The sequence below is a fragment of the Harpia harpyja genome, chromosome 7, assembly GCF_026419915.1.
Source record: "Harpia harpyja isolate bHarHar1 chromosome 7, bHarHar1 primary haplotype, whole genome shotgun sequence".
Classification (NCBI taxonomy): domain Eukaryota; kingdom Metazoa; phylum Chordata; class Aves; order Accipitriformes; family Accipitridae; genus Harpia; species Harpia harpyja.
Window position 1 is genome coordinate 42,061,904 of NC_068946.1, and position 21,075 is coordinate 42,082,978.

At 39.6% G+C, this 21,075-nt stretch overlaps 1 protein-coding gene across 3 annotated transcripts in view; it reads right to left on the reverse strand.

Moving 5' to 3' along the window:
- The window catches only part of CNTNAP5 (contactin associated protein family member 5), a 316,013-nt gene that overhangs the window by 59,300 nt on the left and 235,638 nt on the right, over positions 1–21,075 (reverse strand). For all 3 annotated transcript variants that reach the window (XM_052792720.1, XM_052792721.1, XM_052792719.1), the window contains exon 14: positions 7,552–7,708. In XM_052792720.1, coding sequence (XP_052648680.1) covers positions 7,552–7,708 — 157 coding nt within the window. The remainder of the gene's footprint in view (positions 1–7,551; positions 7,709–21,075) is intronic.

Below are 21,075 nucleotides of genomic sequence, written 5' to 3' on the forward strand. Positions count from 1 at the left end.
AGTTCAGCAAAGAAATAATAATCAGGATGAACACTGTGGCTGTGCTCTGACACACAACCTCAGATGTTTGCTTGGCTAAATGCTCTACTCTGATTAATGTTAGAAAAAATAGAAGGGATATTTTGATCTTTTTGATAAAGGTTGCATACATTTCATTTATTTTTCATTGTTTCTAATTGCATGCAGCACAGTTAATTGTCTCATAATCCCAAGGGGAAAAGGAGAGGTACTCTCTCTGACCCTAACATTTTTTTCTTGCTTCAGTGGGTGTCTGACATGCAGATAATTACAGACAAAGTGCAGCAAGATGAAATTCCCAGGCACGAGGCAGAGTGATGCCTTCAATACAGACTCAGAAGGAAAAATACCATGTATGAATCAAAAGTACATGGTCTCCAAATCTCTTCACGGAGGTCTCTCAGCAGCATACTCATCTAGCTTATTGTATCAATCTTTGAATGTTAGTGTAAATGCTCTCAACAGATTATGGAACAGTTGTAACAATAGCTGAACTATCTGAGTATTTCTTAGGAAGATAATTAAATAAGGTGTTTCAGTGGATGGGAGGAAGAAGAGCAGGCAGAATGAATGCAAGAAAGGCAGAAAGATGCACAGAAAGAGGATATAAAATATGCAATATAAACATGAATAACTAAGCTGGCATTTACTTTTTTAAAAATAAAATAAAAAAAAAATCACAAAATATTTAGGGAGGTTTCCTGCAAATTTATTTTCATTCAAAAAATAGTGCAGTCTTTTGACTAGCTATGATCAGCATTAAAATAAAAATCAGTATCTTCCTACAGCTACCAGTGAAGATATCTACAAAAAAAATGAAATGGTGACATTTTAAAGATACCTATTCCACATCTCTGAAAACTGCATTGCTTATTAGATATTCTGTTATATTGCATGAAGTTCTTTTATATCGAATTTTATGATTCTGAGTTTTTACTAGTTATATGCCAGTGTCACAGAGAACTTCAGTAGCATAGCTCAACTGTGAGAAAGAAAAATATTCTAGAACTAATAAAAATCTTCACTTTTATGTTAATGCCTTGAAAACTCAATCAAGTTTCTCTTGAAGCTCAAACAGCACATTTTATGTATTTTATTCTCTCACACATGGAAAAAAGGACTTGTGTAAGGATGTATATTCTCATACAAGCAGACACTGAAATAAAACCTATCAGAAAAACATTCTGCCCTTTAGAGAATGTGTTAACGACAGGAACAACGTACCTATTCTTGCAGTTTATTATTATTATTTCATGGTGGGAAATGAAGATTTTGGTGAAAAGTCAACACCTAGGATGTTTCAGCTAAGAAAAGCAGAAAAGAGATTTGAAGACATTATGCAGACACTCATGGGAGCTAAAGTTTGAGCATCTTAAATTCCTGGTATTCTTTAAGTTGAACTTATTTCAGACTCCATTTCTTACAAAGCACCACAATTCCTCTTCTCTTTACGTGGTACACCATGGCAGCCCCTTAAATATGGTGTATTATGCCTCAGACAGGAGCAAAAGAGCTTCATGTACCTGTACAATAATTTCCTGGAGGCACTGCTGTGGCACTGCAAAATACAAGTATTCCAGGGTTTGGACAAAACATTTGGAATTTTGCCTGAAGGGGGCTTGGGGATCACTTTTAATGTACTACAGTCTTCAAATAAAAAGTACTGTTTTCTGATGGAAAGCATGTGCACTATGATGTGCACATACATGATTTTGTCTTTTAAACTAAAATAAAACCTTGTTAGATTCAATATTTTTGTATTTGTTCCCAGAACTAGTTTTTACTTATATGTATTTTAATTTAGCAGTTCACATACTTTTAAAACCAGGTTGTATTTGGTTTTCCACAGCTGCTTCTCATGTTAGCCAAAAGCTCTACTTTATTTCTCTTAGTGGGTTTCACATATCACTCTGTGACCACTTCCACTGAGCATGACTTTTGTACCATGCTATGCCCTGCTTCTCAGCATTGAGAACTACGGGTGGTCCTGCCTGCAGGAGGGTCCTGGGGTGTGATGCGCCTTGGCTAGGAATGTAAGTTAAGTATTGATTTCAGAAAAATCAAAGCAGGTTTTATCCTTTTCCTGAAAGGAGTCCTGTACACGCAGAAAATGCTACAAATAAATTAATAAACTTGGGAAGTAGACCTTCTGCTTACCTGACTTGGCACTCAGTTCGGCACAAATTCAGGTGAAAATCTGAATGTTTTTCAGAGGGTGGAAAGCACCCTCAACGAACATATGTTTCTCTGAGTGCTTTGCATAAAGGGTAGTATCAATTTGTACTTCCCACAAGCAAAACCAAAACACAACAAATCCAGTAATGCCCTTTAAGTTAAGTCACTGAAATATTTTTAGTTATGGGTATTAAATACAGTTGGATGTTATCTATTTATCCATGTTTGAAGATTAATGTCTGTATCTACTCAAAGGACTTCCTCAATAAGCTATGAGGCATGTTACACATCAAACAAATGCTCTGTGTATGGGGGGAGGGGCCAAAGGAAAAAAAGAAAAAAAATTTCGCTACAAGTGCAGCAATGCTAAAGGTGATAGTGCAGCAGCTGGATACTTCAAGATGTAGCACAGGTAGTCTTACCTGTAAATGACAAATAACTATTTTGATAGTAACATTATGAGACTATTTTTCTTCTTCCTGGCTACTAATAAAAGCATGTTCAAAAAAAATCTCACTCTATGGTATCCTAACAGCGTAAGCCACCATAAATTGGTAATCTCTAGGTAGCTGTTTCCATATTTTTTCTAACAGATGGTAGAGCAGTGGTGCCATTAAATATAATTTCTTCTTGTATGATCCCCTATTGGTATGTTTTCTTCTTGTACATTAATGAAAAATCTGGTGGGGTCTGAGCCTCAGTAGCTCAGATATTCAGTACAGATTTTCATGAATACAGTACATTTGGGGAAAAGAATACTATCATCATCAGATGTCAATGAACTGCATGAGGAATAGGCCAGTGAAACAGTCTTCTGTCAGAAAAAGTTTTGAGCCCTGCGCAGGACATAACATTAATAATCCAAAGGAATACATTTTAATTGCTATCTTACCCACCAGCTGCATCCAAAAATGCTTTACTGGGTACAATAATGTATAGTCAGAATAAAGAAAAAAACAACAGCAGAAGGGGACATACCTACTAGTTGAAGGCAAGATGCAGTGGCTATATTTTGCTGAATTAGAGAAGAGGTACAGAGAAAGAGTTTGGTAATGATAGTAATGAACTGATTCCTGACACCTCAGGGGCCTGCTACAGTCAGCTCTCTGCAGGCAGCTTTTCTAGTTTGTTGACAAATGCAGTCATGAAGGCAGATATCCAAGACAGCTCTATACAGGCCAGGTCACCTCCGGCAGGGTTTATTTATGAGCTCACAGGCTCTGTGGAGTTGCGTGCCCTGCTTCTGGGGGAACAGATTCAGTGCAGGATGGTGGCTGAGCAAACAAATCCTGTCAAATTTGGGCTCGTCAGTGGCTGGGTTTCTCTGTCCTGCTCTCCTCAGCCCTTCCAGTTTTAGCATCCTGGCTCTGGCACAGCTTTGCACAAATATAGCTTGTCCAAAGAGCACTTAATTCGCTTCCACGTGGCTTTGCTCCTCCTCGAACAGAGCTGGATATACTCAATATACCTCTGGGAGCCAGAGTGGGTCTGACAATAGTAATATCCCCTTTCCCTTTCCCTCCCCTGCCTTCTTTTCATCTCCTGTGGTTTCCTTGTTGCTTGCAGTACCCCAAAGGCATGGTAAAGACGTAAATGCATGTTACTTTGGAAATGGGAAGACTCAAAGGCTTAGTTCCCCAGAAAAACGCTGTTCTGGAAAATAAAAGAAGAGGATACTCCTATAATTTGAATAGTAAGACTGGAGAATAGAAATACAAGACGGCAATCAGCTACTGGTTGGAATCAACACTGTCCACCAGACTCTGCTGAGGTGCCTGAGCTTCCTGTACAAAATAAAAAGCTGTAAAGTTCTCCAAATTCACAAGGTTTTCAGATGAATGCAGTCAGTAAGAAGTAGGTTTGGTTTGATGACTGGCTTCAATCAAGTGTTTGCATTTGATGTGGAAAATGGATTCCAGAGAGACCAAAGTAGCAAATGGACTTCAGGACAGCCATGCACAAGCATGGCATGAAAGAGGTTCCTCCCATGTAAATGAAAGGTTTAGTGAGCAGCAAATCTTTCATTGCCAAGGCAAGAGAACTTTGCTTGAGATGAAAGACAACCTGGGAGAGGTATTTAAGGATCCAAAGGATCTCTAGAATGGACTTAAGATAACACAACCTTGTCTGCATTTCAGAAATGCTTTATTCTTTAGATCAGTTTAACACTTTTCCCCAATAATACCTGCATCAAGAATGCACCTTCTGTTTGAAACAGGCATATCTTTGAAAGACAATCGCAAATCCGTCTCATCTATACATAACTTGTCCCAACAGTTAACTATTCTCAGTGTTGGGGAAGGGGAAGAGAGAGAAAGAAAACATTTTCTGAACTAGATTTAGCTTCAGCTTGCAGCCGCTGGATTTCCATGAATGCTCCCACCCACTAGCAAGAGCTTTCAACAGACAAGAATCTCTTTTTTTGGAGGCATGCATAAACTACAGTCAAGCCATGTTTAACAACTTTCCAGACCCTTGCTTGGGTCAGGGTGACAACTTATGCCTCTGCTCCCTCAGCAGAGGTCTCCTCCCATTCTCCAGCAAATACCATGAAGCTGTTCCACTATTCTGCAGTGACAGAATTAGCTGTCATCGTACTGCTGAGTTTGGAAGTATGGTAAGGAGCTGGATGGAAAAAGAGACTTTTCAATGCTTTAATAAAAAGAAAGGTGAAAAATACAAAAGCCTTCCCCCTATAGCATGCAACCAATTATATTCCTGTTCATCTGGCCAGCATAACTCCAGGCGGGCTAACTTGGTGTCAAGTAAGAGCCCAGAAATAGCAGCTGGCTCAGGTGTCTGCTTAGATATCATTTAGAAGTCATCATGCCTAGAAGTGCATATTGTGTGCTGCCAAACACCTGGCACAGGACTTTTTTGAGGTCTGTTTTCTCTTGTTTTCCATTTCTTTTGCTGGTCTGATAAATTAGTAGCTTCTTCTGCACCTAAGACTTAGTCTTGGGAAACCAAATCAAAGCAAAATCCTAAGCCAGTCTCCACTTCAGAAGGATGCTCCAGCTATTCTGGTGAGTTCCTACCTCGGAGCTGCAGTGAGCAGCCTGATTTATCTAAAAGGAGCGAAAATGATTTTCTGGTTTTCCACTCTGCAGCACCCATTTTATTTCATGCTAAGGCAAATAAATGCATCTACTGCTGTCTTGCTCCTTCCACTATAATGTATAGCAGGTTAAAGTCACAGTTCAGCTCTCAGCAGGTTTCAGATTCAAATGCTCATTATATATCAGGGGGTCAGTGTTCTAGCAGAGAAACACAAAAGCAATCTTCAAGAGGCATGAAATTTCTTATGTTTAGAAACTCTTTGTAAAGGTCAGGGGGTTTTTAGCTTTTAAAAAGGCAACCTGCAATTTAGAATACTACCGAAGTCCAAATTTCAAATGGATTAAAAACCAAAACAAAACACCTGAACCCCCAAACCAATAAACAGTAGGCAGTTTAGCTGAGGAAACTTCTATGCATATCCTGTTATTATAATGAAATTAGGAGAAACAAGTAGCTCTGTGAGCTGCCAAGCTAATGAAGCATGATTTCCAACATGTCTCTCCCACGAGGGTTTTCCAAAATCTAATAAAAATGTACGCTTCCTTAACTTCCTTCTTGTGGGTTTTAATTGGCTTTTTCCCCTCAGCCTGGCATAAATTTTCATAGAATGTATAATTTCTAATACTTTTGAGATTTCTCCTTCTCTGCTAAAGATGTTTGAAATGTGTCTGCTTGTTCAAAATCACTGGATATGGGGGGGAAAAGGAGATAAACACCCACAGCATAACTCGCTTAGGTCTCATTTCCTTAGGAGACTCAGCCGAAACATTATAAAACTGCATTTAGCTTTCACCTTGTATTGGTTAGTACAATCCAGTGGTGCACTGTCCTGCAATCTCAGACTACAAGCCCAATGCTCTGCCAGTGTAACACACCCTGCTCTGCTTGTGTACTAGCTCACCAAAAAGCAAAATGTGGATTATGAAAAGAGCCAAGCACCAGTAAAAACAGATGGTTTTGATGCTCATGTACAAACCTCACCAAAGTGCATCCGATAACCAAACATTAAAGAAAAGATAGATTAACATGCACAGCCAGGCCCTTCTATACAAATCTATACAAATCGCATTCATAACCGAACATTTACATAAAGATCTTCCTGAAGAAATCCCCTTACAGCTATGATTTTTGAAAGTGAATAGTGACCCCAGGGATATAAAGGGTCCAAGCGAATAATCACACTGTCTGGAAATTGAGCAACCAAAAAAGCCTAACACTTACAGTGACAAGTCATTTCTGAATTATTATTTTTTGTTTCAAGACCCCTTACAGTTCCTTTCTACTCATTCTCTTTTAAGTGAAGGTTTCACAGGGATAATTCGGACACTATTTCAAACACAGTAGCGTATTACAGCAAGACATTTCTTGTCTACTTCCATTATTCGTAATTTCTGAACTACTTGAGGTTAAAATATCTTTTTTTTAGAGAAGGGCAGCACCTCCTATCAGTGAGTGGTCCAAAAGGGAGAGAGGGTGAAGCAGAATTTTCACATGTATTTTCACAGTGTTTCTAACTGTACTTTCAGCAACACTCATCTGGCATTCCATACACAAATATGGAATTAATTGGAAAGTTAGAAGAAACTAGCTCTCAGCTGCTGGAGAGTCTCTGAAGCTGCAGAGAATAGGAGAAGGTTATGAAGATGGCCTTTGCAAATTCATGGGGCATTGGGGCACCACAAAGGTCCAAGCCCGAGGAAGGCTTTGAATGTTCATGCTGCAAGTCTAAAACTTCCTATGGAGATGGAACCAAAACCTATAGAAGCCAAAGAAAGTCTTCCCAGTGACTTTAAAAAGGTTTGGACCCAATGTAAAAGAAAGTAAAGGCACATACAGATATAATGTTTCATAAGAAAAAGACAAGTGGTTTTGATAGTACAGGTTTCTTGTTTTTCAGCTGTCTGTACCTGAATTTCACTGTCTATGCCTGAATTTTCTGCTCTGATGTATACCCATGCACCAACCTCCTAGAGCCTTTATTCATGCAATGCTCCAATTGAATCAATGCAAATTTTTAAACAAATAAAATGACTGGATTTGGCATTCAACAACAAATATTTTTTGAAGACAACCCATCCCAGCAATCTGCTTAAGCCAGATATCTTGTCTTTGGTTCAAATAAGAAATTTAAGATGAAATCAAAAGGACAAATTCTAATTTGACTTTCATTCTCATTTGATCATACTCAAGCCATTCAAGCTTTCTGAGCTGTGAATCATGAAAAAATTTAAGACTTCTTGCCCTACTTTCTATCCCCAGCTCTCACACAGACACTACTATACACGTTAAAATTATTACCATTCTTCTCTATCTGCGTCACAGTTGCAAAAATATCTCATATCCAGACAACTTTCTTCCAGTCCACATGCACACTGTTGAATGCCCGGAAGAGATCCTCCCCAGTAAAGATGCTTTTCATTGGCACGGCCAACCCACCAAGCAAATGGCATTCCATCTGGATGAAAGGGAAAAAGAGGGGAAAAAAAAGAGAAAAGAGAAAAAGAGAGAGAAAGAGAACTTGATAAGCAAATTGGATTCTCCTGAGAATGAAAAAAAGAATGGAGGTGGACATGTTAAATAATACGGAAAGAAAAGATGCGAACTACAGACGAAGTAACAAACCATAAACTTTGCCCAAGTTCCATTTTATGGAATACAGGTCGAGAAACCAACAGCTCTATGGTAATCCTGTTTGGTTTGAGGAGCAGATGTTTTCCCCATAGGACTCGTGCCAATCACCCATGAGAACCTGACGCATTTCAGCTGCAAAGACTTTTGACGTGCAAACCCAACACCACTGTCTGCACTAGCTGTGTCCAGTATTTTTGTGTGACACTAGAAGGGAGATCTGATCACTGAAGGAGTCTGAAAACAATTCTCCTGCCACAACTCACACTGTACAGCTGTCTTGAACCACCCAGTATTGGCCAAGGACCTCTTGGTCTACCCATTTACGAAGGAGACTCTAGCTCTTAGATCAGGATTTTTTACCTTAAGACCCATATATAAAGAGTAAAAATCTTCAGAAATAACACACAAACTGCCCTACTACTATGGGCTTAATACAGTTCCCCTCAAAACTAAGATCAAAATTTGTATTGGTTTCTAAGGGAGCAGGACTAGGGATTTTAATGTGCTCTCCAAGAGTGGAATTTGCAAATGCAAAGCTCCATAAGATATTAAAACATCCTAGATTAAGGATTCAGGTAGGACTTAAGTGGGGAAAAAGATTTCCCTACTTGGGAATTAACTTGTCTCTGTGAAGTTATTTTCTACCTACAGGAGCTCTAAGATCTATGTATTCATATAAACCAAGATAGTTTTTGTTTAAATTTCATAATCCGTTATACCTCAAGCATTAAATATTAATAGTCAGATACAGTAAGCAGATTCAGCTGTAATGAAATCCATGGATTAACATTTTGCTAAGATTGACTTTGTCTTCCAGCTCAGATAACTTTTTCATTGACTTCTTAATCCTTAAATCAAGAAATGTAATCAGTTACACATACAGGTAGATGGCAAAATTTAGCAAAATTGACATATCAAGACTTTTTGATCAAAGGAGCTTGGAAAAATAAACTGCACTGCTAATGTAGAAAAATGTATCAATTTATTCTTCTGCTTTACTAACATTATTAGTTGGGAGTATTCCTCATTATACAAAGCAAGAAAGTCTAAAATATGAAATGCAATCAAGGTTAACTGTACAGTGTAAGAGACTAATTAAAATGAGTTTTAGAATCACTTGGCAAAATTAATTTGTATTTGTTTTCTTTCTAAGCTTAGACTGCTGAACTGTAAATTCATGAAAAAAGGAAAATAAAAATAGGAAGAGTAACTCCATTCTCATGATACCAACAATTAAGACATGATGAGTTTGACCAATACCCAGTGGTACTCATTAGAAAAACACAATTCAAGAACACCTAAGGATTCATCTTACAAAAACATGCACACTCATTTTAGGTGTCATATTATTGTCAACACATTTATGTTTTCTTTCTTTTCTTTTCAGCTGATTTTCCTGCAGAAGTTGATTGCTGCAGCCAGTGAAACAGGTCTATACTATATTATTGGGAAATTACTTGGTAAACCTTGGAATAGTAATGTTAATTGAATAAAAGGGTGATTTGTCTAGGAGTTGAAATAGATATACAGAAGTGCTTAATCTAATTTTTAAAGTACCCATTCTGGAAAAAATATTTAGATAAAGATAAATCCTTCAGGCCATCAGCAAATAATGGTATTCATTAATCAAATTCAACCTGTGTCACATATTCTTTTGGCAGAAATCATTATATACTTAAACATAAGAGTGAAATAAGCAATCATTCACAGGAATTAAGTATGAGTAGTTTTCTGATGTCTTTTTCAGATCTGTTGTTATTTGTTTTATTGAGCAATACCAAGCAAACACATACACATTCAGATTTATGATATAGACTGGGGAAGTGGTAGAAGCACCACAATTTGAGTCATTTACAACTAAATTAAATACAGTGCTAAAAACCAGAGCATTCAACATTATAAGGAACAATTTTAGATTGTCAAGGGAACAGACTATAAAAAAACAGTGTCTTTTCAAAAATTCTATGTATTAGGCAGAGATCTGCCACCCTTTACTCAACATGAGTAAATTTTTCTCCCTAACTAGTCCCTTAGAAATCAATTGTAGTATTAAGGAAAATTATGCATGAATCTTCAAAACTCTTTTCCACGTGCTTAAATTTTAACACATGAGTAATCACAGAGCTATTCAGCAAAGCTCTTAAATCTACTTCAGCAACGTCCAAAGTGTTTAGGAATTACTGAAACTTATATTTTATGTCATATACCTGTAATGTTGAAGTAATGCAATATTTCACTAGCAACTCCAATCAATCTATCCCTGAGTTCTTTCCAGAAAGTTTACACTGTTATACCTTGGCAGAGCTGGTGGATGCCTTGCACTGAGATTGAGTTTGGCCAACAGGTGTTGATTAAGATTCTTTCTTCTAAGCCTATAGATTTGTTGCAATATCTTCACTTCTGTAATCATCGTATTACCATTTTTTCAAAGCATTATCAATTCAGCACCACCTCAAAATGAATTAATTTCCCTTCTGTGGTGAAGCCACAGACTAAGCTAATGATGTTAATCAAGGATTTAACATGGCCCCATAAACTAATGGTTATATAGGTGAGTAGAATTCGGCTTTAAAATTTCTAAGCTAAAAAGTCCATTTAATAAGAAGTGCTACCAATTCTTCATTCTGTGCTTACGTTGTATCTAGTGACACATTATTTAGTCAAAAAAGGTAGTCAAAAGCCTACTGCACAAATAAAAGTATTATTTTCCATGTGGTTTTGTCTATTTAGAACTGAAAAAAAATCCACTATAATAAATTTATTAAGGTTGTCTTTGAAATCCATACTATGGTTCTGAAGGAGAATATGTATGAAAAAAATCCTAAAACAAGCAAAGCAAATAAGCCCCAAGTGACTGAATTCACCAGTAAAAGAACAGAGACCAGTTTCTTTCAAGTGATTTCTTCCTGTACTGCTCAAACTGCCTTTGGAAGGTTTTAATTTTGATAACAAAATCCTCAAAAAAGGCAAAATTTTTTTGTTTCCTGCAGAGGACAATAACCCTTTCTGTGATGATGCTGTCTGGGAGCATCTACAAATAGCTGTGATATTTACATCACTGTTTTTACTATAATTTAATACGTTATTGATTAAAAGAACTGAGCAGGCAGGCAGTATTTTGTATCAAACCAAGTACTGCTACTCGTTCACACTGCCAGGCACAGGCTGCAGAAAGTACAGTTGGCACAGGTCTTCTGAAAGGAAAGAATAAGGGGTCTCATCTTCCGTTGATGACCTTGGCGTTTCCCTCTCCCTGTCTCCATAGGCTGGGCCTTTGTGGCCTATTGGTCTATTCAACAGCTACTGCACATATGTATCTGAATAGCCAAATAAGACTTTGGAAACCCTGGCATATACAATACTGAAACACATGGACAAGAACTCAGTTTTTCTTCATCCAGCAAAGCAGAGAGAGTAAGCTCCTTTCAGATATCAGTTCTTCAGCAGATCTCCAGTACCTGCTCTATCAATGCACTTAACTAAACTATTCATTGTTAGTTCTCTGTATGAAATCTGTTTCAGAAGAAGCAAGGCTGGCATGGACTGTACAGTTCACAAGCACAGAGGCTGAGAACTATGAAGAGAACAGCAGGCACACGGAGGTTGTTTCCAATGATCTTTAGAAGGAGATGCAGATTGAGATCAAATTCACCTGCAATGCGTATCTGGCTCTTCTAGTGACAAGAATGGCTGAACACGTATTCGGTGTCCCTCTATCAGCTTACAGGAAAATGTCTGTCCTCTTAAATCTCCCTTGTACTGTCAGCGCTCTCATTTTCTGTATTAGAAGGCATTGACAATGCTAGCAATACAAGTTATTTTTAAAGGTTTTAGGCTTGCTCATGTTTTAAATGGCAGAGATTTTTTTCAAAAATTATTCGCATAGGCACTCAGAAGCTGGAGCAGAGGGAGAAGCAGCATATCGCAACAGCATTTAGGACTAAATTACTATGTATATAAATCCCAAGAAACTTCTGTGGACTCGGTTTACCTTTATATAGGCAGAAAGTCTTAGCATTGTCTTTTATGTTTATACAGCATAAGTTAAAGCAAAGCTATGCATTTTTAACGGTATTATATTTAAAATATTTGTTAAGATTTGTCTGCATCATTTGCCAGGTGGTTCTTGTTATTGCAACAAACAAAATTTCTAATGATGGAAATACACCAAGATAAACTGGATCCCTTGCTAAACTCCTGTGCTGTATAAACCTAAAGTCTGACCCAGTAATTACATACCCCTAACACAGGTAAGGCTTTTGGGGTACCCAAGTTACTGAAACAGGTCAGTTAAAGGTTTTTTCCACCACCACAGCAAGTCGATTTATTTATATCTGTCTGCTGAAACACTGAAACCGTATTGTGTTGAAACAACATTCTCTTGGCAGTCTTCATGTTCAGTTTTTTCTCCAAAATCAAACTGAGTTAAGCAGAACTGAATTTGCTAAATCTTACATCTATACATGTTGCTGATGTAAATTAATCTACATTTTCATCTATGGTATTTTCTCTTATAAGGGAAGATTCACGTATCAAGATGTGATGGGTTAACCCTGGCTGGATGCCAGGTGCCCACCAGAGCTGTTCTATCACTCCCCCTCCTTCTCAACTGGACAGGGGAGAGAAAAATATAACAAAGAGCTTGTGGGTCGAGATAAGGATAGGAGAGATCACTCACCAATTACCGTCACGGGCAAAACAGACTCAGTTTGGGGAAAAATTAACTTGATTTATTACAAATCAACCGGAGTAGGGTAATGAGAAATAAAACCAAATCTCAGAACACCTTCCCTCCACCCCTCCCTTCTTCCCGGGCACAGCTTCACTCCCGGATTCTCTACCACCCCCCCCCAGCGGCACAGGGGGACGGGGATGGGGTTTACGGTCAGTTCATCACACGTTATTTTCTGCCGCTTCATCCCCCTCAGGGGGAGGACTCATCACACTCTTCCCCTGCTCCAGCGTGGGGTCCCACCCACGGGAGACAGTCCTCCACGAACTTCTCCAACGTGGGTCCTTCCCACGGGCTGCAGTTCTTCACAAACTGCTCCAGCATGGGTCCTTTCCACGGTGTGCAGTCCTTCAGGCACAGACTGCTCCAGCGTGAGCCCCCCATGGGGTCACAAGTCCTGCCAGAAAACCTGCTCCGTGGGCTCCTCTCTCCACAGATCCACAGGTCCTGCCAGGAACCTGCTCCAGCGCGGGGTTCCCACGGGGTCACAGCCTCCTTCGGGAACCCACCTGCTCCGGCGTGGGGTCCTCCACGGGCTGCAGGTGGATATCTGCTCCACCGTGGACCTCCATGGGCTGCAGGGGGACAGCCTGCCTCACCATGGTCTTCACCACGGGCTGCAGGGGAATCTCTGCTCCGGCGCCTGGAGCATCTCCTCCCCCTCCTTCTTCACTGACCTTGGTGTCCGCAGGGTTGTTTCTCTTACATGTTCTCACTCCTCTCCGGCTGCCGAATACCGCCGTCCCAACTTTTTTTCCTTCTTAAAAATGTTATCACAGAGGCGTTACCACTATCGCTGATTGGCTCGGCCTTGGCCGGCGGCGGGTCTGTCTTAGAGCCGGCTGGTATGGGCTCTGTCGAACACAGGGGAAGCTTCCAGCAGCTTCTTACAGAAGCCACCCCTGTAACCCCACCCGCTACCAAAACCTTGCCACACAAAACCAATACACAAGAGATAGTGAAAACTGGAAAAAAATTGATTGTAGAATTTCATAAAGCCAATTCTTTGCTACCACACTCAAAACATCTGTTTGCACTAACCACTTCAACAATATCAAATCCTGCAAATGGGTCACCTGATACAATGAACATTATGTGAAACAAGCAGTTAGCAGAGTTTTATATATATATATTTGTATATACACACACACACGTGTATGAGGCAATCTCAACCTGAATAAATTCAGAGGCCTATCCAGAGTACAAATTATGATTTCAATTAATCCATTTTTAAAACTCTCTTGAAAAAATGGAGAAGGGGTTAAGAGAGTAAGAACAAGGGAAAACTGTAACAATATTTTTGGTAACAGCTTACCAAGGTCTTGTTTTCCCATGCTTGATTTTTTTCCATCGCAACATTTTTCTAGACTTTTTTATCAGAATTTTAAACATTAAATTGAAGTAAAACCAAATTCTCCCCCTTCGGCCTTTTTAACAGGAAAAAAAATACACTTTTGATAAATCAATGAAAAAGTGCTTATAATAATTCTGGACAAAATTATGGACAAATTGGAGAAATATTCCATATTTAGTGGATAACACAAAATTAATATATTCTTAGAGGCTGTTTGTTCAGTGAAGAGGTCTATGGTGTTGACTCGGAATCTGTATTGGTTTAAATGACAGCTCACACCTCTGGGAGTATACACTAATAATGCAAATCAAGGTGAACTTGGGCTGTGCTGCATTAACCAGTATGTGCTACCCATTCTTTGAAGTGGCTGCTGAGATTTAACAGTGGAACAAAGTTGCTCTATGGTTTACAGGCCCTAGCGAGGTCCTCGTGGCTCGTCCCCAGCCAAAGGGAAGCAACACCCGCCCTCCGAGGTAGCAGGCTCTCTGCTCTTCACAAACAAACCCCTGTTTTTAACTCAAGATCAGGTTATCTTGGAAAAAATGAATATATGTAATATGGACCAGGGAAAAAAATGAGAATTCCCAATGACATGGTTCCATTCAACATTATTCACTGAGTGAGCCACCAAGTCATCTAGTTGTTTTTTGTACCATATTGCTGTGCTTCCGTATGGACACACACCTGTTTTATGCCTGGCTCTTCTCTTTTCAGCACAGCCATAATGACCACCTAACGTTTCCTCCCTTTTACTCAAAACTTTTCCCATGGCAATCATGCAATTCAGTTTTATTGTCCTTTTTCTTTTTTAAAACTGTAACCCACATACCACTGTGCTGATTTTCAGAGATGACAAACATGACTGCATTGGAAATCGCAGCTGGTCAAACACTGCAGCAAGACAGATGCCATTCTGTACTGAGTAGCGATGGTGGTGGCCAGTGTTATTAAGATTCGCATTGAATTTGATTTCAATTTCTGGTCGGATCCTGTAACCCTTATTCAGAGCAGCTATCCGAAAGTGAAATAGTCCTGCTAATGTCAGCGGGCCTATTCCCTGGGCACATGTTACTTAGTCACAAAGTCTGTCCCTCATTTTAAAATTATTTGGTTAAGTGTGGTTAGGAAAAGGGGAAAGAAGGGCAGTACTTAGCTTACATTTTCTTTCTCATTACTCAGCTTTGCTGCCAAGGTGCACTGCTTTCATACAGAGTCCCAGGCTGAAGTAATTGCTTAAAAAAGAAAAGAAAAAAAATATGCGGCAGCATTTGTCTGCATCTCTTTCTCTTAAGCAGAGAAACTACATCTCCCACTGGAGCAGCTCTTATCACGGTGTGCTCTGTTCTTCAGAGTTGTTAAGATGTTCTCACAGATGAGAATGGGCAGGAAGAAGGTAAACATGGACCTTTGCTTCTTCTAGATTTAACAGGAGGCTAATGAGCAGAACTGCTGAGCTGCAATGACAGAGTTGTGCCATTGCACACTAACGGAGCTTCAGTAAAAGCAAAATCATCATCAATCCTTTGACAGACAGATTCAAGGATGGGCATAAGGATTTCAGACCCAAACACTTTTATATGTTGAGGAAGACTGAATCTACATCCAAGCTAAAATTTTATGCCTCATGAATGTCTCTGCTGAAGGCCAAAGAAGGCTGAAAATATTATGAATACTTGCATTCTCCTCTGCCAGCTCAGGCTGGGTTGTTTTCTCAATAAATTTCTGGCCAAGTGACAAGTTTCCTGAAAGATGCAAGTGGGACTCCAGCCAGCAACAGAAACTATGGGAACAGCTGAAGGCATGCAGGTTAGGAAGAAAAAGCAACAACAACAACAACAACAAACCAACCGAAAAACAAAAATGCAGAGAAGATTACAGCTTTTAGGGACAAATGACAATACAGAGAAAATATCAGCTTTGAATCCTCAGGAGTTTTGCTGAAGATGGACTCGATATCCTACCCTGTTGAAACAAGAAAAATATCTTCTTTCCTTTATCTCCTGCACTCCAGCTCAGCTTCATTTCAAACATGTCCCTCTTGCTTTTAACTCTTTTTCCTCCTCCTCGTTCCCCTTTTCCTTTCCCATTTTCTCTGTTCAGCCTAATTCCTCCAGGTAAATTCAGATAAACAAGCCCTGCATTGCCTTAACAGATAGGCCCATGACATTGACGCACATCCTGCCACATCCTTACCCTGTGCTGGGACCAGAAACCGGTCAGTGGCCTGGATTCAATTGCAAGTGAACAATGACCATGGATAAACCACAGTGGGCTCCTGCATGACCCTGCCTGGGCCAGAGGAGCAGGTCCTGCTCAGCAGATGTCTGGACTTTTTTTTCCTATGTCATAGATATAGCCAGTAAGAATAATGGCAATAGGATGATGCCATCATTTGTTGCCCTCACACCGCTCATTCGGCTCCTATGTATTCATTCTCAACCTCTTTCACCAGTACAATGTCACCCGTTTCCACTGAAAGGTCATCTCCTGCGGTGGCTCAATACAGTGCCCAGGACAATGGTCTTTTTTTCTTAATCAGTTCTTCCACAGAAGTATAAAAATAGTTAGTGACAGTAAATAGTAGCAAGTGCTGAATTAATGGATTAATAAACAGAAGATAAATCAGATCTTGTCATTCCAGTTCTTGTGAAAATGCCGTGGGGTACTGAAGGATCATACATGATTAAAACTGGGGGTTCTCTGCATCTGCAGCAGACCAGTGCTCCTCGGTGGCTCTCTAGGGCTGAGGAAGACAACAGGAGTGACATTCACAGCCAGCCTGTGTGCAGCTAGTAACACAGCCCAGTCTCTCAACGTCTTACTGAAGTCTTACCCACGTTATCTTACGAGCTCACCAGTTGAGGTGGCCCGGTTTTAGATCACCATATACCACGTGGACTGGAGGAAAGCATTGAAGAGGTGAGTGAGTTTGTAAGCTTAGACAGATCATATGCTCTTCTGCAGAGCTTTCTTTTTAAAGTGTTTTACAATGGATGTGAAAGGGCTATGGGGTAAGGAGAGTCTACTGACCTAATGCACCTTATAAACTACTGTAAGGTGAGAGAAGTAGTTTATCACAGCAGTTTTTGTTCTTAAATGCTATTTAAGTTTTCATAGAGGAAAGCAATTTCAGAGCCTAAAAATAACATCACAGAGGACAGAGGGGAATAGCTGAAGTGTCAGACTATGAATGGTGCATCAAACCATAAACCAATCATTTCATCACAAGAAAACTTAGTATTCAACTATTATTCATGGAAATGTTGAAGTGAGACAACAACTTTTACAGAACTGTAAAAACTACATTACAAGCAACTGTCCCAGGCAAGACTGCCAGGAAGAAACACTTTGCAGCTCATTCATTCGCTATTATTTTCCAGGGATAAAAAAAGGCCAGATCTGGCAACTGGTATAAATGCATCTGGCTTCAGTGATATTGGGGCAGTCGTGCTGATTTGCACTCACTGAACATCAGGCTGTTCACAGGAGGACAAAATGGTTGAGGCTGGAGGGAACCTCTGGAGACCATCTAGTCCAGCCCCCCACTTCAAGCTGTTCTGAAACAGATTTGGGTTGTAAGTATTCCTTAGACAAAATCTGTGGCTGTCACTGGGACAGGTAAAAGCACCCTATACAGGTATGCAGCAACTGAAATAAAGGCCTGAAGGATCTATTTTTAAAGGGGGTAAAAAAGGAAAATTAATTATATATTTGATCCATTTACTCTTGAAAGATCCATCGCGACAGCTCAAGCTCTTGGGATAGAGCATGGATGAAGAGTAACAGAGGGACACTACCTGCAGCACTTTGCACCTTGTGCATTCAATGTGGTGTAACAGTGGAGCTGTACAGCAAAGCCCCCAGCTCTGCACAGCTACCAGGCTCATGCACTCTCACCTGCCTACCAACCTGAGCCCTTCATCAAGAAAGTCCACAAAAATCCAGGTCTACAGCCTGCCCTAATGGTAGTGTGGAAGCCAGGGCATAACTCAGAGTGTGTTGCTCAAGTTTATGGACACAAGTCAATTGGAGTAAAGTCAAGTGGAATTAATGCAAGGTTTAATCCAATTCTTGCAGGAACCCATGGAAGGTTTGCTGGATCATGTCCACAGCAAAATGTAATCTGATAGACTAGAAAAAGAAAATAGATAAAATGGGGACATTTGGGACTTTTAATAGGAGGCTGGATAAGTTACAGAAAAACATGCTGTGGAAAGCAATCTTTGCTTAGTCCTTTGGGAGAAACTACATACACTAATAACAGCTCTTCTCCCCCCCTTTATTTTGAAAAGTGTCTGAGTAAAAATGGAATTACCTTACTCAACAGAACTGTTTCCTGTATATGCAGTTTTAACTACCAGCATTAATAATGAGAAAAGTATCCTTATTGCTACTTTTTTCCCTCCTGCTCACATTGCACCAATACAGTCACTAGTGACTGAAATAGAGTCTTCTGATTTGACAACCCTCCACAAAAGACAGATTAATTTTGTTCCCATTGTGCTTGTGATGGCAGCTTCTAGGAATAATAAAAACTAGATCTGGACATAGAGACTCTTTATTAGTAACATTGATTCACGAAGCAACGAGAACACACCTTGTCTTTCAGCTCCCAGGTTAATACGGCATGGCTGACAGATAATAACATCTATTTACATGGAGTGAATCTGATCAGAAAGTCATTGGGACAAAGTCATTTCCACAGAATGCCTTTTTGAAGTGTAATCACTAACTTGTTCCTGTAAGTGGTTGATAATAACTACTGAATTTCATGGCTTAGATTGATCTTAAAAGAAATCAGAAAATATCATCAGTAAATATGGTGAATTTCAGGACTGGAATAAAAATAGAAAAACAGTCTTAATAGAACATAAATTAGAAGAGGTAATAACATTGTTAATCACTTTGAAGCTGCAATCCCTAATTAAATAAATGAGGGGATTTTCTTAAAACTGATAATAGCACTCACAGATATTATTGGGATGGTGCTTCTCTTTTGGAAAGAATCCTTCGGAAAATGAGATGTGGACATCTCAAGTTCCCTGTAAAATTAATTGGGCAAATGAGCATCTTCGGTAAGAGGGAAATCCAGTATCATTCCCCATGCAGCTTTATATAAAAAGCCAGAGTTTTGTGGTTTGGTTTTTTTTTTTTAAAAGGCAAAAAAAGTATATTTAAATTTATGCTAAACAGCTGAAAAAGTCCCTGTGCACAGCATGTAATATATTTGCTGTATTCTAAAAGACAAGCATTGTAAACAACCAAAAAATGAAACCAACACCCGGAAAAGAGCTTAGAGAATAATCCAGGCACATTTCAGAGTCTTAGACTAATTATGAGCCAACAAGGCAGCTTGGACAAGCAGAGTAAAAACCATGTTCTTAGCCTCTCCTCCTACACTTCTGTCACATCCCTACTGGATTGAAATCTCACAGGGCCAATTGAACTGGATTGTTTATTTTTTGCTCCCAAAACGTGTTAGTCGGCAAAAGACAACACTCAGTTGTACTTACTATTAACATAACAACACCCATCTGGACATCCAGCATAGCAGTGGAGAGAGTCCAGTTTTAAGCACTTCTTCAAAAAAACCCAACTCATAGAACTCCATCCCAGTATCTCCGAGAGGCTACAAGCATTACTGCAACTCATTAAACTTCTTTACAGTCCGATGTGTTACAACATATTACAGAGCAATAGTAAATAACTAACTGCTGATTTGACACTGCTTTCAACTGCTGAGCAATCCTGCTTTCCTCAATGTTACAATTAATGTCAGCAGTTAATGCCTTAAGTGTTGGAATTGGAAACTCAACTACAATAAACAAATGCAGTCAAGTTTCAACTTAAGGATTTACCCAAACTGCAGCATGGCGTTGGTTCAGCTGTCCCCGTCTCAGGCTGCAATTACAGTTCTGTTGGTCAGAGCAGCAGGGGCATCATTTGTCATCCTAAGGAAGGCTGGAGTGCTGTGAAATTGGGCACTTTGGAAAAATGCAGCTGTAGCAGAACATATGTATAGGCAAGACCATGAAATGAACTGGCTCCAAGCCAGCATGTAAGGAGAAAAACAAGAGAATATAAATGAAAAAATTCATAGAATACTGTACTCAGAAGATGCTCCTATTGATATATCCTGACCAACTTTAAAGGTCAGGATGACAACAATCTGTCTTTTCTGTGAAACAGCTTAATCATTGCAGCTCTTTTTTCTTCACCCAGTTAGCAATTAGTTTACATCTTTTAAATAGACCTCCTATTTAGGTTTTGCTATTTAACTGGTTTCAGGTTCCTGTATATCCCTCTATACAACTGTAGCAAACAGGATATATATATGGGTGTGTATATACATTCATGCACAGACTGTACTGGATAGAATATGAACTGCTCAGCTATGCTCTGTAGCTCTACTGTCACTAACAGAGACTATTATTCAGGGCAAGAGACAGTTTTCTGCTCCTGGAGCAGAAGGAAGAACTCAGCTGTAGCTTTTCCACTGCAGTGAATACTGGAATGGCCAGAGGCTGCAGAAGAACGACAACCATGCAACCATGAGAAGCCACCAGTCCTTCCTCTTTTTCCAAACACTGAACAGAACCACATGGAGACACAGACTCCTTCCCCAACCACGCTTGTACATACACACCCAAGAGCGGGGCTGGGCACTTTGGTGGATCTGGGAAATGTATCACCATATGCCCAGTATCAAAGAGTCAGCTGCAAAACTTAACAGTTTTCAGAGACAGCACCTCCTGCCCTCTGGGTAAGATCAGGGCATCTTATCCCAATCCAGCAGAAGATGACCTGGCCTTATTCATTGATTTCTTGGCAGTACTGGAGCACAGCTCTTGATTATTGAGAGAACTCCAGCTGCCACATCACTTGTGAGGATCACATAGGCTGCATGAGCATATCAAATACTTATTTTCATTTTCTTTCTTCCCACAGAATATACAGTCAACAAGGTTACAGTCCTTATTTTCAGAGTAATTAATCTTGCATTCATTTTGTCTAATTTTCAGCACTTAACTGACTACATCAATGTGCCTTCTGTATTTAATGGCAAGAGAAAGAATCAGAGCCATTCAGTCAACCTACAAGCTTC